The following is a 27,450-nucleotide window of genomic DNA, read 5'->3' as shown; positions in this document are numbered from 1 at the left end:
TTCAAATTGGAAGTTGGGGCTGGAGCAGTGCTGTTGCTGGAAGATGTGCAGGGTTTGGACCACCCCGTTTGCTATTTCTCCTGCAAGTTTAACAAAAATCAGCCCAATTATTCCACTATTGAAAAGGAAACTATGGGTTTGTTGTTGGCTCTTCAGCACCTCCAAGTTTACCTGCAGTCCAGTATTTTGCCTATCGTTGTGCACACTGATCGTTTTCCTTTCACGTATATTCAACCACAACCAGGGCCTCATGTGACAGGCTCTGCTGACGCAGGAATACACTCTAGACATTCGACATAAAAAGGGAACTGAAAATATTCTGGCTGATGACCTTTTCAGGTTGTATGATTTTGGTTTTTGTTTTTCATAAGCTGAAAAACGCTAAAATTTAAGTTTTCAGCAATGCTTACCATATTTAGAGAGCCCGATTGGCAACAAGCACTAAAAGTAACCTTCCCCTGATGTCTACTCTGAAATCACAGCAGCAGTAACTTTGCAGCAGGTCTATGAAGCATGGAGTTACTGGAAGATTATGTCTTATTTATTATCTTTCAAAATACATAAGCATGTGTGTTAGCACTGACCTCAGGCTGTTAGTAACTATCAAATCGTCCATACAGTCTTCCACAAACACCTGGGGAAAAAACAATAACCTGCTAAAGATTACATGTAGTAGATGAGCAGATGCAAGCTGATAGTGTCACAGTAAGAAGATGCTCCAGTGACCGTGCAGAGTCACATTTAGTTAAATAACCAGAATATTAAAAAACATATAAACAGAGTTCATTGATACTGCTGCAGCCTCTAGAAAGCAGAATAAGATACAGATCCCATACATAGCCAAAGTTACCTGAAAGCTCGTGGTTCACCTGAAAGTTAAAACCCGGCAGCTCCGGATCTACTTCCTAAATTTTGGACAGGAAGTAGATAAACAAACAGCAGTCTGGTCCATCTTTCCAACTTTTCTTTGTTTAAACGATTAACAAATGTATTGGTGAGCAGAGATTATGTGATAGCATTATTTTATACATAGAAACAAGCAACCAATCAGGTGAAAGCGTGTCCCAGCAGTGTGCCAGTTGGTGACAGTGTGGACAGATGTTTGCCGTGCAGAATCTGTCACGTAAATCGTACCATCATGGGTGCGGCCGCTGAGCTCTGTACATAATAATCCTTTGCTGTGAGCCTCCAGCTGGTGGTTTAAATCTTTATGTTTACTTTTTATTCACATTTTGATGAATACTTTAAATGTTCTGCTGGTTGTGACTCTGGATTTCTCGCAGCTTCATTTGGTTCCAGTCCAGGCCCGGTCCGAGTGCGGCGACGGGGCACAGAGCTCTGAGTCGGAGTCTGACTCCCCCTCAGCGATGTAGGACCGGACGGCGGTGCAGCAGGCAGCTCCTCCCCCACCATGGCGATCTCCCAGGTTGTTGGAAGAGTAGAATCCATTGTTGAGGAAGTCCAGGTTGTCTCTGGACTGGGAGATGGAGAAGCCACTGAAAGAACGCTCCAGCTCCTCGTGGTCCACCGATGGAATGGAGATAGAGGTGTCACTGTCAGGCTTCCCCTCCTCGCCTCCTCCTCCCATCCCATTGGACCCCTCTCCTGCCCTCTCCTGTTTCTCTGCCCCCCCTCGGTCTCCGGTGCTGTGACGGTTCGATCTGTTCCCACTGTGTCTCTCCCCAGATGGAGGAGGGGGCAGTCGAACCAGTGACCCATCCCCCACCGGACTTGGAGTATTACCCTGGCTACGATGAGGAGGGGGCGGAGCCTGCTGGTGGAGCTGGGAGCTGATGGGCTGCCAGGAGGTGGAGGGAGGACATGTGGGGGCATTGTAGTTCCTGTGTCCGGTGGAACTGCTGGAGCGAACCATCTTTGTCACAACCCGAGCCTTCTCCACATGTTCACCTGGCAACCCTCTGTGCAAGATGTAAACACATTAGTAAGTAACCGCCATTTTATCAACAGGAAGTTCTGAGATTATCAAAAGGAAGTTGTTTATGAACAGCCAGATCTGAGGTCAAGTGGAAGATAACAGATTCCTTTTTCCTAAAGCATATAGTTAGGGCTGGACCAGGTGACCCTGGATCCTCCCTTAGTTATGCTGCAATAGGCTGCCGGGGATTCCCATGATGCACTGGGTGTTTCTTCTTCACTCACTATGTGCTAACAGACCTCTCTGCACTGAATCATATCTGTTATTAATCTCTGTCTCTCTTCCACAGCATGTCTTTATCCTGTCTTCCTTCTCTCTCCCCAACCAATCACAGCAGATGGCCCCGCCCCTCCCTGAGCCTGGTTCTGCTGGAGGTTTCTTCCTGTTAAAAGGGAGTTTTTCCTTCCCACTGTCGCCAAAGTGCTTGCTCATAGGGGGTCATATGATTGTTGGGTTTTCTCTGTATGTATTATTGTAGGATCTACTGTACAATATAAAGCACCTTGAGGCGACTGTTGTTATGATTTGGCGCTGTATAAATAAATTGAATTTAATTGAATTGGATGGTCGGGCCTTTAGGTCAGGTTCAAGTTAGATTAAAATTGGGAAATATTTATTATATTTTTCTCATCACTACTGTGACTTTGATGACGCTACCCTTTACTTGTATTTTCATTTACATTAATAACATGATGAACGAATAAAAAGACACTGACTGCATGATCTTGGCGATGGATTGGCTCTTCTCCAGCTGATCCACTGGACTGTGATAGGGTGGTGCTGGGTCTGGCTCCTTGGATCCAAAGTAGGCGTCGGTCTCAGCCTGAGGGATTCCCATTCGCTGGATATAGATATTAACCAAAAAGTCGAGCTTTCTCTCCATGGACAGGACCTAAGTGAGAAAACACCAGCAAAACAGACTCATGTCTGAAACCATAGCAGAAAAGCCACCAGGTGTACTCTTTATAGTCTGTTGGTTACCTGCTTCTCCACCTTCCCCAGGCGTCCCATCATGCTCGGGTCTTCAGGTAGCTCCTCACTGGCTGCTTTGGGACGATCCTTATCTGCAATTGGTGTTCCTCTGCCAACGATCTGATCCACCCTGCCAGTCAGGAGACAGAGTGAGTCAAGCCATTCAAAACCTCATAAAGTCTTACCTCACGCAGTTTTACCTAGACTGGAGGTTCTTGATACGGGCGAGCATGTCCAGGTGTCCGGCTGAATACTGTTCAATCACATCCATGACATCGTAGGGACGAAGACTTTCCTTAAACTTCCTCTTGGATACCATGAAGCGCATGATGCTAAGAGAGGAAACAAGACAGCCAGCAGTCACACCACATAGACTCTGAAATCAAAAAACCGAATCTGAATACTTAGAAGATATTCTGGGGCTTTTCTGTACAGGGTGCTGTGTGGTTTCTTTATCCAAGTCCTGGTGGCTAGTTTGAGTTGCACGCTGTTTACCGGCATGCTTTGGCATGAGTGCCTGGATTGCTAATGAGGTCAATCAAGTCTTGACCACATCCATCTACAGTCTGTGGAATGGAGATAAGGAATGGTCCATATCTCTGCTTCAGTCCTGAAAATTGTGGCTCACAGTCCTGCTGATAAGCTCTGGGCTCAGGGTCACCACAATGGAGAAACATGTTAAAAGTAACGGTTTGAGCTTGGACCAAGATGAAGACCAGATCAAATCTACAAAGAGCAGGCAAAGACTGTTTCGTTCTCTGACAGTCGAGTCAACCAGAACTTTGAAGGGTTATCTTTAAAAACGTCAGCGATACCTGGGATAGAACAGTAACGTTAGGGTAGGCCACATTGTGTTCATCCTTTTATCACACTTTGTAGACATTTATATATTCCATCCATCCATTCACTTCCGTTTATCCTTTTCAGGAGCCTATCCCAGCTGTCTTAGGGCGAGAGGCGGGGATACCCTGGACAGGTCGCCAGTCTGTCGCAGGGCTAACACACAGAGACAGACAACCATTCGCACTCACATTCACTCCTGCATTCACACCTATGGGCAATTTAGTTTCCAATTAACCTATCCCCACTAACTGCATGTCTTTGGACTGTGGGAGAACCCACACAAACACGGGAAGAACATGCAAACTCCACACAGAAAGACCCCAGCCTGATGGTGGAATTGAAGTCAGGACCTTCTTGCTGTGAGGCAACAGTGCTAACCACCGTGCTGCTCCATGATATTTCTATATCTTACTACAATGTTGGTTTTATTCTGGGGGTTTTAGGAGGTGAGGTTATAGCGGGTGTAGTGTGCCTTGTAGACGGTGGGTCATGGAAGTCCCGGAGGTAGGGCCCCTCCATTCCCACATGCTCCAGGATCAAAACAAACATGGAAGCTAGCCCACAGCTTGTTTGTTTACATGCTGTTTCTTAGTCTCTGCTCTGAAGTGAGCTGAGGGGGGTAGCATACAGCATACAGCAAACTAAGGACAGCCAACACTTCTGGACATTCAGCGTACGTCCTGGGGAAGCTGGTTCTCTTTGAGGAGGTTTTATTTCTACTGGAGCTGCTGCATGTCTCAGAATTTAGTTCTGATCCAGATTCCAGAACCAGACAGCTGGACTGCTGGAGAGCTGCTGAGGCAAGACCTGAAACTTCAGATAACTGATATGCCTGAATACACCAACAAAAAACACATGAGAAATGATAATAACAATAATAATTGTAATGTCTTAGCAGAGGTGCTTTTATAACACAACAGAACACAGTGAAACAACATAAAGCAATGAAGCTAACTGAGGTCAGACTGACTGCTCTTACCCAACAGCTGATGGGGACCTTTGACCCTGGGGTGAGTAGAAATTGAAAAAAAAAAAAAAATACAAAAAAAGAAATAAAAGTAATGTGAATAAAAAACATGATTCAGTGCAGAATAAACAGCAAATAAAGGGTGAGCAAAGCGATGAATGGTGGCAGAAAAACGAATATTTGCAGGAAACTGTTCATACCAGATGGCTCTAATGGTAACCTTTAACGCTGGGGTCAGGTCCTGAGGGACAAACTCACAGTGGCAGCTCTTGTTGTCATCAGCCATGTCTTCTCCAGGAAGGCTGGCCTCTAAAACGGCAACAAACAGAATGGATGTAATTGACCACACACACACGGAACTGCAGAACCTGTGGGACCCAACATGTCATTACAACCAGAGACCTCAAACTAGTTCACATGATGTCTGGACAACAAAAAAAAAACCAACTAAAACAAAACTAAAATGTTGTCACAAACATGACCTGCAGGTGGCAATACAGCCCCTCACGTCATAATGCCCAACAAGACGCCACTGCATGTAAACAAAGTAGGAAATGTGACTCGCTTTTATCCTGCTGAAACGCTCATGGTAACCAAAGCTCTGCACACAGACTGAAACCCCATGTCCCTGTTTACCTCTGCCCTGATGGCCTCCCTCTGTGTATTCTGGTGTGTGTGAGTGTGTGCTGACCTGGGGAGCTCTTCTGTCTGAACTCTTCGTCCTGCATCTCTATCAGCACTACAGGAGGAAGAGGAGAGAGGAAACACCTTCATCACAGAAGATCACACTCATCATCACAGTCACCCAGAAAACCAAACAATTACCAAATTTTATACCTGCAAGTGTTAGCCTAGCTTAGCACACACCGAATGTGCTAGCCTAGGTGTCACTACCCGATCTGTACCGGAAACCCGATCGGTACCCCGCATGCGCGAAAGGTGTCTACTTCCGGTCGAAGCGTTTTACGATAGTTACAGGTCAGAGTATCTGTTAAGATGTTAAGAATAACAAGTATCTCTTAAAATGTTTCCAATAATGAAACATTTCAATATAATGTAGACAAAAACGAAAAAATAAAAAGATAGTGACAGATCAGGACTCCTTGATCCTTACTGCGCATGTGCAAAGTCGGACCGTACAAATCGGGTCTACCCGATCCGTACTACACATGTGCAGGGGTTTTCTTCTTCTTCTGTTCGTTTAATGGCAGTTTACTCCCCAGTGTACGAGGACACCGCCACCTGCTGACCGAGCGAATGAACCGTATTGTAAACTGAATTAGCGTCATTACAAACGTGTGTTTAATTTGATTTAGTGATAGTCGAGCGTGTTTATGCTCGTCTGTGTGGAGAGGATTGTTGGAATAGTGATGATGATGTCCACTATCACTGTCAATTGTTAGTAAACACTTCATCTGGCTGATGAATCTTCACGTGACATATTACAAAGTCTGTGTTATTAACTCTGTAATTAGGCGCCATTCTTCTTATTTTACGGCGCTGTTGTTCAATCGGGGAATGCTCTCTGTTGAGGACACAAGCATGAATTTGTTTGTATACGGATTATCCATTGTTTAAACGTCCCGGTTGTCGAAAAGGAGGCAGAGCTGTTGAGAAATGCTAGGAGCTAACTGGGCGCTAACCGTATCATTCAAATATATTGAATGTCGCAATGTTGGCAAAGAGAGGACGTGACGTAAGATTTGCGCATGCGGGGTACCGATCGGGTTTCCGGTACGGATCGGGTAGCGACACTAGCTTAGCACATCGAATGTGTTAGCCTAGCTTAGCACACATGGGCCATGTCCAAATTCATGGGCTGCATCCTCCTGAGGACCCAGCCTTCGCGGTCTACGTGGGCCGGGTCCTCAGAAGGTCGGGTAGGCCGGAAGTAAACGGCTGTGAAATGTGACGGTCTAGCCTTCTGATTAGCGTCACCGCTGTCTCGGTGGAGTTTAATAAACTCAGCCGTCTGCTCCTTGCTATCTAAAATGTAACAGGACACTGGCGTAAATTCTCGACCGTCTCACACGTCTGTTTAATTAAAAACCAAGGAGGAACCCACCAGGGGGATTAATAAAGTTTTATTTTATCTAATCTAATCTAATAACTTTAATCTCAGCCAAACCGATTGACTCACGAACAAATAAAACACTGAAAAAAGCCCAACAATAACATTTTTAGGTTGTCTAAGTGACTTCTATATTACGTTTAACCCGAGTAGCAAAAGTCTGCGGTGATCTGAAAATGATGTGCCGGGAGTTGTGCTGTTCTCTGCGGCTTCAGTGACCCTCAAGCTCCCGACTAGCTATCGAGCTGGTGGGTAGCAGACGTCTCCGAAAACATCAAAGCACTTTTGCAAATATGCGATATCTTGATAAACCGAGCAGATATTTGATGTTTACACAGCTACTTTCTCGCCTGAAAATACGTTAAAAGTTTATTTTGTGACCCAGAAAGATTAGTAAGAATAATTTTAAAACTTAGTAGCAGCCGCCATTGTTGGAAACTGGAGTTTGGCTGGGCCGCGCTATGAATTCTGGGATATGGTAGGCCACGAAGGACACACCCGACCCATCCTTCAAATTTGGGGAAAAGGAGGACGCATTTGTCGGCTGCATTTGGAGGAGTCTACGAATTTGGGCAGCCTTCGGCGCGTCGCTGTGACGTAATCGGTCTACAAATGCGGCCTCAGGAGGATGCAGCCCATGAATTTGGACACGACCTATGTTAGCCTAGCTTAGCACACAGTATGTGTTAGCCTAGCTTAGCACACATAGAATGTGTTAGTCTAGCTTAGCACACACAGAATGTGCTAGCCTAGCTTTGCACACACAGAATGTGCTGGCCTAGCTTAGCACACACAGAATGTGCTGGCCTAGCTTAGCACACACAGAATGTGCTAGCCTAGCTCAGTGTGACTGGAAGATGAGGAACGCTGTGATCTGAAATGGATGCAGAGCTTAAACTTGACAGTCAGGTTGTAAGATCTAGCTTTTTTTAATGTGAGGCACTTCATCTAAAATAGACCCTATTTCATCAAGGAAGCTTTTTGAGACAGTAATCCATGCCTTTGATACATCGAGGCTGGATTACTGTAACGCACTTTATTGTGGGGTTAGTGATGCGTCCATCAGGCGTCTGCAGGTTGCGCCTAATCCTAACCCTGCAGTGCGACGTTTAACTGGCACATAAAAATCTGAGCACATTTTTAATTAACTCCACTGGCAACCTGTGCATTTCAGGATCCTTTATAAATCTCTTAATGGCCTGACTGTCCCCCCTCCCCCAAACTACTACAGCCATATACACCTGCCCGCTCCCCTAGGTCTGCCAATCAGCAGCTCGTTAAGGTACCAAAGACTAAGTATAAATTTAAAGGTGGCCGTGGTTGTGCTGTAGCTGCTCCAAAATTGTGGAATGATCTGCCCTCGCACGTTAGGCAGGCCTCTTCTCTTTCTGACTTTAAGACATTTTTTTTTTTATTTCAAATTGCTTTATAAAGGTGGTATGGTAAATGGACCCAACAATGGACTATGGGAAGCGCTTCGGCTCCCTTAAGGCCAAAACAGAGCGAATGAGGAGGAGCTTCTTCCCTCAGGTATCTGGTCCCTCAACCAGGTGTAGGACTGGACTCTCTCTCATTCCTATACATCAGCAACTGTTTATTCCCACACGGTTTATTTGCACAGTTTTATAACTTCTTAAATTTGTTTATCTGCACATTCTATTTGTTTTTATTTATAATTTTTTACCTTCAATTTTACTGTAAATTTTTACATTTTAAATGTGTATATTATGCAAATTTCTGGCTAGTTTAGTTTTATGTTTAGTTTTTTATGGTCGGGCATTGCACAGCAACAAGCATTTCACTGCATGTCGTACTGAGTATGATTGTGTATGTGATAAATAAAATTTGAATGTGTAAATATTAGAAGCAGAGGGAAGTTTATTTGAAGAGCAGAACCAGAGGGATCCCACGAGCTTTTCTATAACGCTGGAAACAGAGGGTTTACGTGAACTTTACATGAACGCCGTGAACTTGAATGCTAGAAGTCTGATATCACGTCTCAGATTACAGTTCCTGAAGCATCCAATAGCTAACTGCTCATTAAAGGGGCGTCCACACAGGAAGAGGCTGCACAGCCAACAGAGAACATAAATATCAAAAGCATTCAGGTAAACAATGACACGTGAAATGACTTCGAGGTGGGCGGGTCCTTTTGTTAACCGCCTAAGACCCAAACTCTTTCATGGCAGCATTTTTAATTTCTCTTTGCTATTTGGGCTGATTGGGACCTGATGAATGTAAAAACAAAGAATTACGTGATTTTTTTTTTTACCGGATTTTTGTTTCTGAGAAACATGAGATTGACAGAAGAGAACATTCGTTTCAAATTTCGATCGAGCAGTGGCAGTATAATGTCCTCGTAAGTGGATATCAGGCACTTGTAGAGCAACATTTAGTATTTTGGTCTAGACGACCCAAAATGTGATGTCCACATATGTGGACGCCAGGTCCTAGGAGGTTAAACTGATCTCAGCTTTGAGGACAGAGAGGAACCACTGACTGACACAGAAGAAGGGGGAAGTCCACCAGAGGATTATCCGACTGTCAGCTACAAATGCATCCACTGTGGGCAAGGTTTAAGAGTCTGCTCTAAATGCTGATATAAAAACCATTGAAACTGTAGCCAGAACCAGTTAAACCAGTCAGAATCATTCACACACCAAGACTCCACTGATGCTCAGATGATGAGCGTGGATCAGTCACACCTCCAGTTTCCTCTCACGACCTTCTCCTCTTCCCTCGTTCTTTGTTTTTCCCCTCACTCATTTGTCCTGCATGTGTCACAGTGACCTCAGGTGATGTCTAATGAAAACAAAGAGCTGGGTTCCTCTTCCATTTTTGTAGAAGAAATTCTTTATTTGACACAAATGTTCGTCCCACAGCAGTGTGGAAACGGCTCTGGCCACGCTCACATCCACTGTGAAGCCTTGCATATTTTCACCTGTACCATTGTAGTGTTGTGAGCCCACACATGATGGCGCCATGGTACTTTTTTATGTCCGATACCGATATCATAAATTTGGATCTGCCGATACCGATATGATTTTTTTTAATGTCTCGCTGTTCATACTCACATTTTAAAAAACAAAACAAGCTATTCTGTTACACTGTATGCAAAAAATACACCACCCCAAACATTTCACAGTTCAGCAATACTGATCTTTGTATTTACATATTTAGCAGAACTTTAAATCTAAGTATTTAAAGTAAAATTCTAAAATAATTTAAAATGCAATTTTATGCAGATTTCAAAAAGGTCTTTGTTCTGAAAAAAGTGCAAAATCAGCACAAAATAATCTTTATATTCAACAACTAAAAAAGTGGAGCCTTTTATACTTAAAGCTGAACATAAACAGACATCCAGAGTAGAAAACAGTGCAAATAAATGCAAACACTTCATGACCTTCATGACCTTTGATCAGGATGGATGTCAGTGTGAGCTGTTTCTATCACATTTAACCTGAGGCTACATTTTGTGTCATTTACATATATATAAACACATATTTTTCATAGTTTTTTTTCTGAACCATGAAACTGTTTGGCCATGTGTCGTCCCTGCGTCGGGAGCACACGCTGGGCTCTCCACATCACACACAAACAGTATCCCACATTCCAGATTTTTAGTTCACAGACACTTATAACGACTAACTTCTCCTGAAACGTTGGAGGGTTTTATACAGTAAAGTCACAGGATAAAAATAATTATCAGTCATTTGTTAAAATAATAATTTTCTGTTGTAACCCTCAAACTGAATGGTAATGTAACCACAAACATTTTTCACAAAACTAAAATGCACTACTTCCACATCTAATGTCTTTAATGGAGTCGGACTAAACTGGATCCGCACTCCGTGCCGGCGAATGCTCGCGGCATGGGGGCAGCGGGTTTCTCCCCGATATCCGATCCAGTAATTTAGGTCAGGATCGGATCGATACCGATGCTGTATATCGGATCGGTCCGGTCCAGAAGAGTTTGTTCACCCTGAGTCGTCATCACTGGAGCTCAGATTCCTAATTTCACCTTTGATTTTAATCTGATGATCGAACTCTGACCGGACAGATGAAAGAAAGTTTGCTGATGGAGGTGAGACAGCAGCAGACTCTGGATCAGTTTGAGTCCAATAAAAACTGTCCTGCCATGCAGGTGAACCCTGATTCGCTGATTCCTTCGGGTGGATTCGGTTCCAGGCTGACAAACACGATGATGATGAAGTCTTCTAAACCAAACATTTAATCTCAAAATAACAGCAGTTTAGTGACTAATGCTTAAGTAAAGACAGACCACATCTTACAGAGTGTCCTGGTATGCAAACAGGACAAGCTGCTGATTTTTCTGAACATGTGATTTTAGTGCAGCTTTTTGGGCGACTGGTATCGACACTGCTCGGCTTGGCCGGTCTTACCTTCAGAGTTCTGACGGGATGCTGCTCCCCGGATCCTGAAGGCCTGCCTAGTTCTGCTGCGTTCTCCAAAGCTCCAGCTCTTTGGAACCTTGCTGGGACTCTCTTCCAAATTGGGCTCTATGCTGGGGGACCGCCGCAAGGCCTGGACTCCCCCAGGACCTCCAGGTACTCCAGGACCAATGCCAGGAGCAGGACCCATTCCAGGTGCAACTCCTGGGCGAACGGGAGGAACCAGTAAGAAGGAAGGAAGACAGAGTGCTACTTCAGGTCCTGATTACAAGTAACGTTCTTTGCTTAAATGGCTCCTCCTGGATATGACTGCCAGTCCTTGATGTGCACAAACCAGTAACCACCAGCTCACAGGGGTGCAGTGGTTACCTATGTTGCCTCACAGCCTGAGGGTCCTGGGGTTCAACCCATCCTATGAAATAGGCCGACCCCCCCCACCACCACCACCACCACCACCAACGATCAGTGGATGGCGTGTTGTCTGACTCTATGTTTAAAGACTCCTTTAGCGCGCAGATGACATCAGTATCAGGATTACTCCCAGACCAAAACATGAACGTTAAAAAATATCAACACCCACCGTGCTGAGGAGAACCTTTGCCTTTGGTTCCTGAACTCCGAGGAGACGAGAAGACCCTCTCCTTTAGACTCACCTTCTGACTGTGGGAGGGAGGAGAAAGACCAGGAGATTTTAGTCACATCTGGAAAATGACCAGCTCTTAAATCCCTTTGGGTTATGGTCATATAATTACATAACTAACCAAACAGATACACTTTAGTCTTCATAGGTGATAAAAACTAAGGAGCTTGGAAAGAAAAAGACTGGAAGACATTTCACGTCTCATTCAACAGTCTTAATCAGCTGTGAGACCTCACCCCATCAGGTTTGGTCTTACAGTGGTTTCACCCGAAACCTCTGGTGATAACGACCGACACCTTTTTTCACTCCTTGGCTCATGAGATGAGGAACGTGATTAATAATGGGTCAACGAACCTCAACCAAGACACCTCTTGGATCAGAGGTGAGAGGTCATCACAAACATGTAAGAAGTCCAGGTGCTTTCTTTCCAAGCTCCTCATAGTACCATGACCTGATGGCTGAAAACCTACACAGACACACAGGTGTTAAACCTGGAAATATTTCTTTGTTCCCTGATTGCAGAGACTCAGAGGAACCATTTAAAACAAACAAATTTAGGGTGATTGCTGCTGATGACTTAGACAACAGAGGGTTCACCTCTTGAACTTCACCAAAGGAAATATTCAAATAGAAGGATGTAAGGCAACATGGATCTAAAAGGCTTTATGTGACAGCTGAACGTTTCTAAAGCGATGGTTGAATAAGATGTTGGGAAATCTGATGTGAGTCCTTGGAGAAGAGAACACGGACCTGGGAGAAGGTTCAGGCTGAACATCCTTCCTGCAGGGAGATAAAGATTGCCATTAATCACTGACTTTAAAGACGATTATTCATCAGATTATTAAAGATTATTATTGTTCTTCAGTTAAACACCAATGAGCCAAACAGTGACATGGTCAGCATGACATCACCCTTTGGTTTTGGATGTTCTAAATTCAATTCAATTTAGTTTTATTTATTTAGCTCCAAATCACAGCACCAGTCGCCTCAAAGCGCTTTGTATCGTAAGGTCAAGACTCTACAATTATATGACCCCCTATGAGCAGCACTTTGGCGACAGTGGGAAGGAAAAACTCCCTTTTAACAGGAAGAAACCTCCGGCAGAACCAGGCTCAGGGAGGGGCGGGGCCATCTGCTGTGATTGGTTGGGGTGAGAGAAGGAAGACAGGATAAAGACATGCTGTGGAAGAGAGACAGAGATTAATAATAACTATTAAATGCAAAGTGTCTGTTAGCATTTTAGCTCCTGAAATGTTGTCTCAGGTTAGTTCGAGGAGGGTTTTTGGCTCACTGGTGCAGTTATGGTGCAGTCGTTGTGTGGAAACTTTCAGACCTGAATGAGAGTCCGGATTTGTTCTTGAGGTTCCTTAGTAAGTCCAACTGATTGAGAGGAGGGATCAACCTGCAGACACAAATTTCACAATCACACAGTTTCAGAATCCCTGAGGAGTGATTGGCTGCAGGTGCACAGGTGCAGTCTTACCTATACATGGGGACAGACACTGTCCTCTCGTAATAATCCCAGGTAGATGTCAGATCGGTTCGGCTAAGATTTGTGGCGTAAACCCTCCAGGCCGCCTGTCGACACAGGAAGGAAGCAGCTGACTCCTAAAAGGTCTCACGTGAGGGTGCCAGCGTAGATTCTCACCGCACAAAGTCAGTGTGATGTCAGAGCATGGGCTCACCTGTATGAGTCCTGCTGCGGGATTTCGTCTCTTCTCAAAGTGTTTCTGTCTGTGCTGCTCCTGAACCTTCAGAGCAAAGCCAGAACCCAGAATCCCCTGAAGAGAAACACAGACAGGTGAGCTGGCACGAACAGGTGTCTCAGGTAAACCCAGGTAGATAAAAAACTGACTCACAGCCGGCAGAGCAAAGAATGAAACTCCAATCAGAGTGAAGGTTGCAGCCAGCAGACGTCCATTCCAGGTGATGGGGAACTTGTCTCCATAACCGATGGTTGTCAAGGTGATCTGAGACACAAACAAACCGACTACATCGTCCCATCAACTGGTGTTTCAGGAGGAAACACCAGTTGTTTCAGCTCAGGTGTACACACCTGTACCACACCTGTGCTGGATGTCCTGTCTGTACTGATTAGGTGAACCTGTTTTTTACCGCCATGCTTTTAGTTCATGTATTTTGTTTTGCACTACGCATTAGGGATGCACCGATACCGGTATCGGCCTCGATACCACATTTTCTAAAGTACTCGTACTCGTTAAAAGTCCCCCGATACTGAGGACCGATACCACGGTCTGAGACCTGTCTATGTTTGAGCGGCATGTAAGGGGTTAATCACAGGCGCCGAGTCATTTTAAATAAATGTTCTTAATTCCAAACTAGTCCCTTGTTTGTTTGTTTTTTGTTAAATTATAGGACTAAAGCTGTTACCTGTTAATTTAAATCATGTTTTTATTAAGTACTCGGTATCGGTATCGGCGAGTACTGAAATGCAAGTACTCGTACTCGTACTCGTTTCCAAAAAAGTGGTATCGGTGCATCCCTACTACGCATATTTTATATGTCATTCGGTCATTTATTGCGGGAATTCTCATGTAGGAACTTTTGTACTGCATTGGTTCTGCTGGTGCACCTGAGTGAGGTGCACGGCCATGTTGAAGCAGCAGAGGCCAATTTAAGTTGGAGGAAGTTCAAATGTTCTTAAAAGTATGTGTGACGTGCTCAAAACATGGGTCAGTCAGCGAGGTATGTTGTAGTACAGCGGTCCCCGACCTTTTTTGCTCCACGGACGGTTTAATGTCAGACAATATTTTCACGGACCGGCCTTTAAGGTGTGGCGGATAAATACAACAAAATAAAATAATACAACCGAGACAAAAGCGGTGGGATTTTGTAACAATAAACGTGAATTCACTGTGTAATTGTGTAACTTTATTAGCAGCGTCCTCCTGAAATGCACCAACAACACTGAGAGTAACATCCTCCTCTCTGCCCCTTAATGCTCTCCGGTTGCTATGGTAATGCATAAATATTTATTTCAAAATAAGACACACAACTACAACACGGGAAAGATCCAGGGAAACAGTTAACGATAACACCCGCTGCTGTAGATCATTTATGTCTCTATTTCACCCGTCTTACTATTTCATTGAATTTTATGCTGTGTTTGAGTTCGACGGTGGCGTAATTTGTGATCAAGGTGATGCTGTGACAACATCAATCCCGAGATTTTACAGCTCAGTAAAGCCAACCTCATGCCATCAGCAAGTGATGCTGTTTATACCTGCTGCTTTGCAGCTCAGATAACTAATCACAGGCAAACAGCACCTCACCTGATCTCAGGTGAGGTGTGGGTGTGTATGTGCGTTCATCTTACCAGTCCCCACCAGAGGGCGTCAGCATATGTCTCAAACTGTTCATTATCTTCTTTTTCTGCCAGGTAAACGAGGAAACTTGCCAGAATGAGACACAAGAAGCCGATATACCAGGCTGTGATCAGCTCCTGCAGTGGGCGAGAGACTAGAGGGTAAAGTCAGGACGGAGGAGAGCCCGGGAGGCATCCTGCTCATGTGCTGAAACGCCTCAACTGGCTTCTAGTAGCACAGCAGCTACTTTAAGCTCCTCCACAGCTCGAGGTTCAGAATCTATGACACACTGAAAGTTAAGGATATTCCCTTAAGACTAATTTCCTCGTCCGTTAAGAGAAAAACACGACTACACCTGTGAACTAGTCTAAAAGTAAGAAAAAAGTTTCGACTACATGACCTGACAGTTTATGACATCGAGGTTTGGAGGTGCCGGTCAGAGAGTGCACCCTGAATTTCTAAAAGTTTGTGGACTTGATGAATTTGAAGGGTGAGCCCTGCGTTTATGAGCTCTGCACCATGGACATGAAGCTGGTGCATGGTGACCTCTGCAGCACCAACTTGAATAGAATAAAATAGATCTTTATTGTCCTGTTACAAGAACAATAAAAGACAGTTTGGAATCTCTGTGTTAGCAGCCTGTAGATTTTTACATTGAAATTCCTTCAGAGAAACCAAAAAAGAGACTTAACGATGTTCCTGCACAGATCTGTACAAGTTATATACGCCATATAAAGGAGCAGCGTGATGATCGGTGGCAGTGCACACAGGGAGAGACCAGAGGTAGGAATGTTGGTTCCATTATAATAAATACAGTGAAAATGTCCGTACATGTTAACAGCACAGTCGACGTTAAATCAGGGTGGAGGCAGGACATGATGGGCTGGAGGTAGCTGGGCTCTGCTGGTTGGCAGTGCAGAGGTTTCACTGGAAGAAGGTTTCTGGATTGTTTTCCACAAACCTTTTCTCCGTACATATTGCAGTTGATTGTGTTGGTCCTTCTCCAGTTGCTGCGTCTGAGGTGGACAACTTCATCCCCAGATGTAACTAACCCAGATGCTCCTTAGTTGACTGGCTAGTTGAGGGTCAATGTTTTTAACAACATCACCTTCACTTATAGTTGGCTTCCAGCGTTTGCAGAGTGATTGATACATGTAGGCAAAGTCTCTGATGCTCTCAGCCTCTTTTTGGACTGTGCTCCGCACTCTCTCAGCCAGCTCATCCTCATAGTCTCCTGATAGGAACGCATTCTTCCAGGTTTGGATTTTATGGGATCCCTTGAAGTTCCATGTAGAACATTACAAAGAGTAGCCATAAGCCCCTTGTCAGTGAGTGGGTTGAGGCCCAAGAAGTCTTCCCCCCTCTCTAGGTACTGAAGAGGATCAGACTCATTCAATTCAATTCAATTCAATTTTATTTATATAGCGCCAAATCACAACAAAAGTCGCCTCAAGGCGCTTCATAGATACAGAGAAACATCAGCTTTTCCAAATGTTGGAAAAGGCACTTTGATAGGCCTCTTCCCCCCATTCTACTCCTCGTTTCACCTCGGACAGTTAGCTGGTTACAACCTGGGTTGGCCAGCCACTCCTAGATGTTTCTCTCCAAATATGTCGTCTGAATAGGTTTGCAACCCTGCATGTCCAGGTGCCGGGACAGAGAGAAGGATCCTCCTTTATCGGTTGGATGACATCAGGTATGAGTTTTGTGGTTATTTGAGTGTACTGGTCCTTTAAACTTCACTCGTTTGACAAGTTGTTTTCTGTGAGATTTGTGTTCATTTGTTCCATTTGAAAAACTGTTTTTTGTGTCCAGTGCTCGTTTTTAGCTCTTCCTCCTAGTCGTGTTGGTTCTCCACAGCTTTTTAGGCCGTTCCAGAATATCCTGATCAGCAATATTTGATGACGTGAACAGATTCACTTCCTGTGTTCTTTAATCGATTTTCCAGGAGGAGAGTTGGACAAGTTTAAAGGAGCACCGAGCTCACTCAGATCCATACCCCGCAGTGAATTATGGGAGGAGAGTTTCATTTGCTGATACCGTCTCCATTTCCAAGGGTGACCCAGCACTGGGAGCCGTTTTGTGTTTCTGTTGGGTTGTTTCAAATAAAGTTTTTTCTTTCTTTATTTAATGGGTTTATAATTAATGAATGAGTCCCATCCGAGGTGTCATTTTTCTATTTGTCAGTTTATATAATGAAGGTTTGGGGGTAGCAGTCAGGTACAGCAAACCTCACAAAGGATGTAAACATGTAACAGAGCTTACCACCCTCAGCATGAAACAAACCACGGTTTCTCTCATAAAACTCAAACGTATTCACACACTGAAAATACTCATCCTTTAACCTAAGTGTAGCTCATGGCTCATGTTTGGTCCACGTTTTATCGCTCACCAGTCCACTGCAGTGACAAACAGCACAGGAAGAAAAGTCCACTCCGCTTTTTCCAATCACTCAACGAAAGGAGTCTCAAACCAGCTGTGCACAGCTGCACACAAAGTTCAGCCTGGAGCAGCGACCGCGCCTCACTGCCACCTCCATCCACAAAGAAATCCTCCTGCTTCAGAGCCAGACGATCCCCGGTGCTTTCCACTGGCGTGCTTCTTTTGAAGGCTGACAGTGGGGCCTTCCACCCGGAAACACTGGGCTGGTCCGCTCCGTGTCGAGGACCACTCCAAAAGGAATTGGGGGTGTGGCAGTGAGTTTGCACGAGGTGATCCGAGTTCAGAGCAGCAGACAAGTGAGCACTGGCCATACGTTCATCCTTTGATGAACACGCATACAAAGTCAGATTCCTTTGCAGAACTTAGATAATTCAGCATCTTCAGCAGGTTCCATTCCACACAGGTTCTGGTCCGCACAATCACGCATTCGGATCCACACATTGCTGAACGTCTTCATGCGTTCTTAAGTCCTTTGTCAGTTCTCTCAGTCACAGCTCGCACTTTCGCTATACACCAAATGGCTCATAACAGCAGCCCCACTGTCCTGCGTCCCCACATGTCTACAAACCAAATCCAAAAGACTGGATGGTCAAACCCCTACGATCAAGTCCAAGGTCCAACGATCACTCTGAGCCTGCTTCCTAACACTGTAGACCACAGGTGTCGAACTCCAGGCCTCGAGGGCCAGTGTCCTGCAAGTTTTAGATGTAACCTTGATACAACACAGCTGATTTAAATGGCTAAATGACCTCCTCAACATGTCCTGAAGTTCTCCAGAGGCCTGGTAATGAACTAATCATGTGATTCAGGTGTGTTGACCCAGGGTGAGATCTAAAACCTGCAGGACACCGGCCCTCGAGGCCTGGAGTTCGACACACCTGCTGTAGACCAAACTTTCCTGAGATCTGGTCATCTTCCAGGATACTCTGACAGGTAAACAGTAGGGGGCGCAACGAAACACAAAATTCACGGTTCGGTTCGATACTTTGGTGTCACGGTTCGATATTTTTTTGATACAAAAAAAATGTTCATGCTTTTTTAATTTGTCATTTATTAAAATTATAAATATATATTTTAACTCAAAAGTACAGTTTTTAAATTGAATGTTGCTGAAACAACAAAGTAATAAAAAAATAAATCTATCTGATGGAGAAATCACTCATCTTTGGAAAAGAGAGTTTATTACAGAGAAATGTCTCTTTCAAAATAAAAGCTATACTATACGCTTCTTCTGGGCTATATTCTCAGCAGCATATTAAACATATCAGGTCCCCATAAGGAGAATCCTGTGCTAACGGCTGTCTAAATGACTCGGGTAAAGTTTGTAGCATGCGTGCTTGTTGTTTTTGTCTGCTTCCACTTGTCTTTGCACTAGGATGATGTCTTGCTGTCTTGCTAGCTTGCCCTGCGCTCAGTGGCTCTGCGCTCGACAGTGCAGCCTAGGCGGAGTAGTCGAACGCAGATCCACTGAGCGCTCAACACAGACAGCATCGACAGAAGGAAAGTTGATAAAATAAATTAAAAATTTTGTATTGTTCGATACATATGCGTACCGAACCGAAAGCACTGTATCGAACGGTTCAATATCGATACGAGTATCGTTGCACCCCTAGTAAACAGGTAACCAACAAAAATAGACTGACTCTAAATTTTATTTATACTCTTTTCTATTTTGAGGCATATGTGAAACATTGATCTAATCAATAACTCCAATCAATACAGATGAAAGTAATAAACCAATACTGCAGCTCAGTGTTGTGGTTTCTCTAATACTGTAGACCTGGTATAGTAAGTTCTCAGATGTGGGGTTAAGCACAAGCTTTGACCTTTGACATCCATCAGTCTGGGTGCCAGCTGAGCTCAGTGGGTGAGCAGGCGACCACACAACTGCAGAGCCGTGGCCCTTTGCTGCGTGCCATCTCCTCCCTTTCTATTCAACCTTCACTTTCAACATCCAATAAAGTCATAAATACTTCAAATAGTGGACCAATCTTAGATCTGTAAATATTCTGATTCTTTGATTTCAGTCAGTTTTTAAACTTTCGTGTCCTGTTCCAGATTCTCAGTGTTTCATCACAGTGAGCATTAGCTGATCTGTAACCACCGACAAGTCAGCGCCACGTCAGCTGGCGTCACTCACACATACGAGTTTTACCTTGCTGTGAGCGTAGACCACCGATCCCAGCAGCTTCCAGGTTCCTCCTCGGCGATCCATACGGATCATTCGGAGAATCTGAAGGAACCGCAGCGACCTGATGGCCGACGTGGCGAAGACGTTTCCCTGAGTCCCTGCAGCCAGGACTGATATGGATGCTATGAGCACCATGATGTCTGCAGACAGACAGGTTACAGGTAGGTCAGAGATGGCTTTTCTAATTGTACCATCATGAACTGGTCCTTTCCATTAGCACTGGTAGTTATTCTTCTAACATTGCCCCACTGGCACAAACCCACGGGGTTTTCTGTTTTCATTACAGACGCTGCAGCTTGGGTCTGTCTTTGAAATCATCATGTTACTTACCACTTTTAATAATAATGATGATAATACATTTTCTTTTATGCACCTTTCAAAACACTCAACGTCACCTTACAAAGAAGAATAAAACAACAACAGACATAAATACCAATTTGATAGGGTTTGATTTGTTTGTGGAGGACGAGTCGAAATCTTTTATAGATTTTATGTTCCAGGCGACAACCTTTAGCTTTAAGCTGACTGAAATAAACCATGGTGCAACACAGAAGGAGCCAAGGCGTCTAAAATGTCATCAAGTCCATCACTGAATGAGCGTTTAATCAGGGAAGGACAGAGGATTTATGCTCGGGAGGCAGTCAGTACGACTCAAAAGAGTGTTCAAATTAATGCCCCTGATGTTGCAAAATGAGATGACAAATGGAGTTAAATTAACATTAAAGATATTCACATGTGGTCAGAGGTGGGGAGATAAGCTGCTGTACAGCAGGGTGGGGAACTCCAGGTGTCCTCCGGGTGTTAGCTATCACTCTGTGTCACCCAGGATTAGTTCATTAGCAGGCCTCTGGAGAACTACAAGACATGTTGTTGACTGGATCCTATCCAGGCTACCATGTGGCGAGAGGCAGGGCTAACACAGACAGCCATTTACATTCACACCTATGGGCAATGTAGACTAATGTAACCCCACTAACTGTGTGTGTTTGGACTGGGAGGAAGTCGGAGTACCCGGAGAGAACCCACACAGACCAATGACATCCAGACAGCAACGGAACACCGGCAGAGAGTCGGAGAGGGCGACTGTGGCCAGTGGACTATGTAGGAAAAGCAGGGTAGTCCAGATGAGCACAGACCCCCAAAACAACACGTTAATCCACAAAGCTGCTGAAGATGAACCACAGGAGGGCTTCGGACCAGTGAGAACACACAGGTTATGGGTGGGAGTTAACAAACATTAACAACAGGTAATACAAGGCTCACCAACATGCCAGCAGCAGCTAGTCGCACCAGCGTTCACTCCCACGAAGAATCTGTTATGAAGACAACACCCAGATTTCCTTCCCTCTTCAACCCGCCTCCTGCTCTCTAACCTGCTGTTGAGCTGATGTTAAAACCTGGCTCTCACAAAAAGTCCTCAAACTCAATGAAAGCATTTGTTTTAGTGATTTATCCCACTCACTGACAAGCCGTGACATTTCCCACTGTCCCTGCATATCTACATGTTGTATAAAAAACATCTGTAACACGACTGCAGCAGCTGGACTCCTGGCACATGCATGTTTAGCTCAGTCTTAAACTACTGCTTCCAGCTTAGTTCTGTTGATCAGCACCGTCTAATAATTCCAAACTGACTGCTTGACTCATACAAGCAACCGTGAATTCCCAGCCCCGAAACTCTGGAATCATCTCCGTCTTCCCAACTGCAAACATACTTCCTCTCATCAGCTGTTTCAGCTTCAGACTAACTTAAACTATAACTCAGGGCAGGGCTAACACACAGACAACCATTCACACTCACATTCACACCTATGGGCGAATGACCAGTTACCCCAACCCTATGATAACTCCTACATCATTTGTGTTGCATTGTGTACTGGTGAACATCTGTTGTGTTTAAATGTGCTGTATAAAAGTGTGCTGTGCAGTGCTGTCCCTGCCCGCAGAGGCCTTAGCTGTGAGGCAGAGCTCTGGGGTTTGTTGTACGGTCTGACCTTGAGGTCCCCTCCTGTCTCTAATGTTTTTCACCTGTGGATAATCTCTTTCTCTGTACATCGATGGACAACGATGGAGTTTGTTTAGCAATACTGTTAAAAGCCTTCTGAGACTGATGGGCAACAGTTGCTTCTCTAAGATCACTTTGATGTCTTTCCTCCTGTGTTAACACGCCTGAATGCTGCAGAGCAGCTGATTTCATCAGCAGCTCATGAGTTCATCAGCAGTAAGGCTGGATGGTCCAGCTCCACCCTAAACACAGTTGGAGATGCTGAGCTGAAGGGAGTGAAGTGAAACCACAGCCTCCGCCTCCACAGGTCCTTCTCACCACCAACTGAACTGTCTCTTGTTGAGGGTGAAGAAGAGGAACAGAGTAGCAGAGGCTACACAGCAAACAAGCGGTGGGATCGACTTTGGCGTGACTTTTAAACTCTACAAACCTTCTACAGACCAGAGGAAGTAAAGACCTTCAGAAGGTCCTCGGGGACATTTGTGGATGAAGCTCAGAGATAATGAAGCAGACGTGACCAACAAACACACTCAGCTCTGACCCACCAATGACGCAGAAGGGCTTCCTGGCGAATTTCAGTCGACCTCGCCACCCTCTGTACCGACAGCAACACCCGGCAGCCCAGATCCTCACCATGTACTCCACCCCGAACACCACGATGGTCACCACCTCCTGTTACACCACAACAACACGCTGTTAACGATCAGAGCAGCACGTATGTGCTCAGAAGAATATATCCAGCTTTATGTGAAGAATGAAACACTGCAGCTGAACAGAACCGTCACTAACTTTACTTTATATTTGTTTCATCTCCGCTTCAAGCACCATCAGTTGTGTGCGATCAGCTCCACGCTGAGCCAAACCTTTGACACTAGCTAAGCAAGGGTGTCCAACTCCAGGCCTCGAGGGCCGGTGTCCTGCAGGTTCTAGATCTCACCCTGGGTCAGCACACCTGAATCACATGATGAGTTCATTACCAGGCCTCTGGAGAACTTCAGGACATGTTGAGGAGGTCATTAAATCAGCTGACATGTCTAAACCTGCAACACCGGCCCCTGAGGCCTCGAGTTGGACACCACTGAGCTAAGCCTTCCGCTCTGCTTTCTGTGATTTGCATAAAAGATTATGGTACAAAATTTGAAAACATATTGTTTTGGGGGGTTTTTCGCTTCTTATATCTTCACAAGTTTTTAAGCTGTATTTTTTTGAAAGATGTCTCTCTCAGACGTTTTTTTAACAGTGAAATCTGCATCAGTGTTTGAACATGACGGTCTTAAAAAAGATGGAAGTGTGACCCTTTCCCTGCCTGGATCTCTAATCTGGGACCGACACATTCAAACTATCTGCAGTTCAAATATGACAAAAACTTTATATATGTGCTGCTGAGGACTCGGGGGGGGGGCAAAAGACAACTAGTAACATTTGTGATTTTTATATAAATATTTCACAATACTAAAAACAAAGTGTGTAGAATGATTTTCATCAAGAACTTGTTGGTCATAAAGTGGAGAAAATGACATTTTCATTCAGGTTTCATGCTGTGTATGAGTAAATATGACTTTGTTGTACCACAAAAACAAAAATATATTATTAGATCGTCCAAATGAAACCAAATTCTGGAGTTTAACTGTGTTAAATATGTAGACTGACTCTACCAGCCTACTTTGTTGAGTCTAATATTTCAGTTTAAAGTATTACATATTTAGCACACAGCACAGTCTGATGCTACATGAAGTTTTATTATCATGTGCTCAAATATGAGACTTTACTCGAGGGCTCGACTTTCTTCATATTATAATTATAATTATATATTATAATTAGCATCACTCTGACATTTCCTGTCTGTTCCAAAGATCCTGGTTCAGTTTCATTCCGAGTGGAAATTTCAGGCTTTTGTCTTTGGAAATATTCATGTTCAAACGTTGCCTCGAGTTTCAGTGTTTGAGAAAAAGGCCTGAAAGTTGGTTGATCTAAAATATTCACATGGACATATGTGGACATAAATGTAAGCACACTGGCGATGGTCGAGCACGATGTTTGCGTGGTTACCAGGATGTAGAGCGCGTCCTCTGAGCTCTTCTCGTACTCTCTGATGGTGGAGAACACAGACAGAACCAGGCAGGAGAACACCAGCAGGAACCTGAACACAGAACAGGAAAGATCTGCGTTTCAGGGAAAATAAACATTAGTGAGGTGACCTCACTCTGAGAGACGGCTGTGGGGAAGAGAGGGCGTGAATATTAAGGACCGCCCAGCTGTCCCCACCTGCCAAATCCCACTTTTCTCCTGCTCGTTACATTGGTGCGCGCACGCAGGTGTGCGGACAGGTACGTACACATAGGCGTGGTAGATAAAGGCCCATCCTCGGGGTCTCTCCAAGACGTTGTACAGGAAGTTCTGCAGGCGTCTGTAGAGGGCGTTTCGTTTGGGAGGTTTCTTCCCCCCGGAGACGCTGCTGCGCTGCCGCCGAGGCCCCTCGTCTCCACCTGGACACAGAAACATGTCAGACAGGCACACGGACGCTTATATGTGCTGCTGAGGACTGGGGGGCAGTATGGGAGTGATGTGGGAGTAAATCTACTGTGAAACCCTCTGTCTGTGAGGGGCAGCCAATCAGAGGACAGCAGAATCAGAAATACTTAATTATTAATCCCAGCATGTGGTCACAGTAAGAACAGTAACGAACAAGGAAAAACAATCCAGTTATTATTTACTAATTAATAATATAATTACAGAAAAGCTCTTAAAGGGGGAGGAGCTAAAACAGCCTGTTTCAGACTGAGAATGATCTGAGGTGTCCAGAGCAAGATACAGAAGGATTATTCTGAGCTGTGAATCATGCAAAGCTGCTCCGGTGCATCAGCCAATCACATTCAAGCCTCCTCTCAGTAAACACCTGCACCATGAAGCTGATTGGTCCTAACCTTCAAGAGAAAGGTTTGCAGGTTTTAGTGACAGAGTGACCACGTGACATGTCCTGTATACGTTTAAGTGAAATCAGCTGCTATGGTTATTAAAGATAACACACACAGCTGCTCACCCGCTATGAGCAGAGCACCGTCCCTACTGGAGTCCGTCCCTCCGGCCTCCAAACCCACGAAGCCGACCTTCAGCTTCTTCTGGTCGGCCTGCGCTCCGGGGAACACCCCGCCGTTGCGAGATTTCTGCACCATGACGGACCGACGATGTGCACCGATTCACCCGAGCTACAGCCAGCCCGCGGACCGAGCATCGAGGCCGGGCAGGGCCGGCGGGAGCATCGGGGCCGAGGAGGAGGAGAAACGGAGAGGAGGAAGCGGAGGATGCAGCACAGACGAACTGCAGATTGGCTGATCAGCAGGTTTTTGACTTCCCGCACGAGGAAGGAAACAGAATGACGTCACCGCGTCAGAAACATTGATCACTTCGATTGTGGTATATTGCAATAAGCAGCAGCTATTACTACCTCCCACCAGTAGGTGGTACTGTGGTATTGTATGTGATTAAAAGGGAGCTGAGTAAAGAATACCTGACCTCCACTATAGCCTCGTCTCAGTCCTCTGTGCTTGATCTAAAGTTGACTTTGACCGCAACCCACGTTAAACCAGCAGTTGGAACAACGCTGCATAAAGTTACAACATCGATCAGCTGCAAAAAAAAAAGAAAAAGAAAAAAAGGCGTGATCGCTTATCACCGTCTCCACGGTAACGTGATGTCGACGGCGGTCACCATGGCAGCACGAGGTGTGGGCGGATGGAGATTGTGGCGGCAACATCATTAACCAAAGAACCAATCAGGTTGGTGATGACGACAGACCCTGCAGCGTCAGCAGAGCCTGGTGACAGTGGGAATGAAGAACCCTTCTCTATCCTCAGTAAACTGAAGCCATTTTCCTGCTTCAGAATCAGAATACTTTATTGATCCCTGGGGGAAATTATTTTTTGTTACAGTGCTCCATTATAAACAAACATTAACAAGACAGACAATACACTAACTAAGAATAGCACAATATATACATATACATAAAAGTCACTTATTAATAAATAGCTGAAAGCGATGTCCGCCCTCTACATCGATGAAGAGGAGGTAGAAAGGGTATTTATTTATTTATTTATTAACCTTTATTTAACCAGGAAGATCCCATTGAGATTAAAAACCTCTTTTTCTAGGGAGACCTGGCCAAGATAGGCGGCAGCAGGTGTCTCACAGTTACAGAAATTACTCAATTAAAGACAGGCAGCAAAAACACACCTGCAAAAATTAATGAAAAAATAAATAAATAAAATAAAATTCAATAAAATTCTAATAAAAATTTAAAATTCTGTTAAAATGAAAATTACTCTAATTGAAACAGTTGCATGCTATGGACTTGCCCTCAAAGATTCTTAGTTTAGATTTAAAAGCACTTAATGAAATGAATTCAGTCATTTTCCCGTCGTTCTGCAGTTTGTTCCAAGCCGAGGGTGCTAAATGGACAAAAGGTCTTTTACCAAATTCAGTTCGGGCAAATGGAACAGAAAGCAACAAGTAACCATGCGGACGAAGAGAATACCGACCAGCACGTTTCATTGCAAGCAGAGAACATATATAAGAAGGCAGCAACCCATATATATATATATATATATATATATATATATATATATAGGGTTGCCTTATATGTAAGATGAGAGTTCCTCCGACTTTCCAGAGCAGGCCGTCCTACCTGACAGTATAACTCACAGTGGTGAGTCTGAGATTCAGGGTTAGTGATGAACCTCAGAGAAGCATGATACACAGTATCAACCGTCTGAAGACATTGAGCAGAAGCATTCATATATAGTATATCTCCATAATCCACCACAGGCAAAAATGTTGCAGCAACAAGCCGCTTCTTTGTATTAAAAGAGAAACACAACTTATTTTGAAATCTTATTTTGAATCTCAGTTTTAACTTCAGATTCTCTACATGTGGTTTGAAGTTGAGCGAGTCATGATTTAAGATTCCCAGATATTTATACGTGTGAACCAACACTGTTTTATTACCCTCCAGAGTGGTTACTGATGGGATTGTTTGGGCTCGTCTCCTTGATTTAGAAAACAACACGAGCTTTGTTTTGTCTGCATTGAGAACACGTTTAAGCTGAAGTAATGAGTGCTGGACAGCAAACAAGGCTTTCTGCAAGGAGTCAATGGCTTGGACAAGAGTTGAACCACAGCTGTAAATAACTGTGTCATCAGCATGGAAGTGCAAGTTTGCATCTGGCACATTTAGCCCAAGATTGTTTATGTAAATGATAAATAGAAGGGGACCTAATACAGAGCCTTGTGGCACTCCGTTGTGCACTGTAACAAAGTCAGAACATAGACCGTCAGATTTAATGCAATGAAGAAAGCTTTAAGTTCCTCAGAGTCCACATCCCGGCCGACCTTACCTGGTCCGCAAACATTTCCCACCAGGAAGTAAAAGCGCAACAAAGGCTGTACTTCCTCAGGAAACTGCGTCAGGCCCAATTACCTCAGAGACTGCTAATTAACTTCTACCGCTCCACCATTGAGAGCCGTCTGACCTATTGCTGCACACTCTGGTTCAACTGCTGTACTGTGGAGGACCAGAGGAAACTGCAGCAGGTGGTGAGGGCAGCAGAGCGGGCAATTGGCACCTCACTAACCCCCCTCAGAGACATTTA

The 27,450-nt window shown here is 44.6% G+C and overlaps 1 protein-coding gene across 4 annotated transcripts; it reads right to left on the bottom strand.

The window, feature by feature from the left end:
• Positions 1-519: 519 nt before the first annotated feature.
• kcnq2b (potassium voltage-gated channel, KQT-like subfamily, member 2b) lies at positions 520-25,513 on the bottom strand. 4 transcript variants are annotated; one of them, XM_084929714.1, is made up of 19 exons: positions 24,846-25,513; positions 24,141-24,291; positions 23,855-23,945; positions 22,351-22,477; positions 19,765-19,940; positions 15,179-15,304; positions 13,701-13,811; positions 13,527-13,622; positions 13,325-13,419; positions 13,175-13,243; positions 12,592-12,621; positions 11,782-11,861; positions 11,193-11,450; positions 5,410-5,457; positions 4,919-5,027; positions 3,109-3,240; positions 2,918-3,038; positions 2,653-2,828; positions 520-1,919 (listed from the first exon to the last, which is right to left on the bottom strand). In XM_084929714.1, the coding sequence occupies exons 1-19, from the start codon at positions 24,976-24,978 to the stop codon at positions 1,286-1,288; spliced, it is 2,763 nt and encodes a 920-aa protein (XP_084785840.1). In that variant the 5' UTR covers positions 24,979-25,513; the 3' UTR covers positions 520-1,285. The 4 variants fall into 4 exon arrangements, with proteins under 4 accessions (XP_084785840.1, XP_084785839.1, XP_084785838.1 ...); XM_084929713.1 differs by having other exon boundaries at positions 11,193-11,405; positions 24,846-25,512; XM_084929712.1 differs by having other exon boundaries at positions 11,193-11,405; positions 13,527-13,811.
• Between the last annotated feature and the right edge of the window lie 1,937 nt (positions 25,514-27,450).

Source organism: Perissodus microlepis, chromosome 5 (genome assembly GCF_051167445.1).
Source record: "Perissodus microlepis isolate ML-2025 ecotype Zambia chromosome 5, ASM5116744v1, whole genome shotgun sequence".
NCBI lineage: Eukaryota > Metazoa > Chordata > Actinopteri > Cichliformes > Cichlidae > Perissodus > Perissodus microlepis.
This window is presented reverse-complemented; position numbering and strand designations above follow the sequence as displayed.

Coding starts and splice junctions, on each gene's coding strand:
- kcnq2b (XM_084929712.1), bottom strand. CDS start 24,978: ATGGTGCAGAAATCTCGCAACGGCGGGGTGTTCCCCGGAGCGCAGGCC. Junction 23,946..24,140: donor TTTATCTACCACGCCTATGT/GTACGTACCTGT, acceptor TTCTGTGTTCAG/GTTCCTGCTGGTGTTCTCCT. Junction 1,920..2,652: donor TCCATCGCCAAGATCATGCA/GTCAGTGTCTTT, acceptor CATCTTGCACAG/AGGGTTGCCAGGTGAACATG.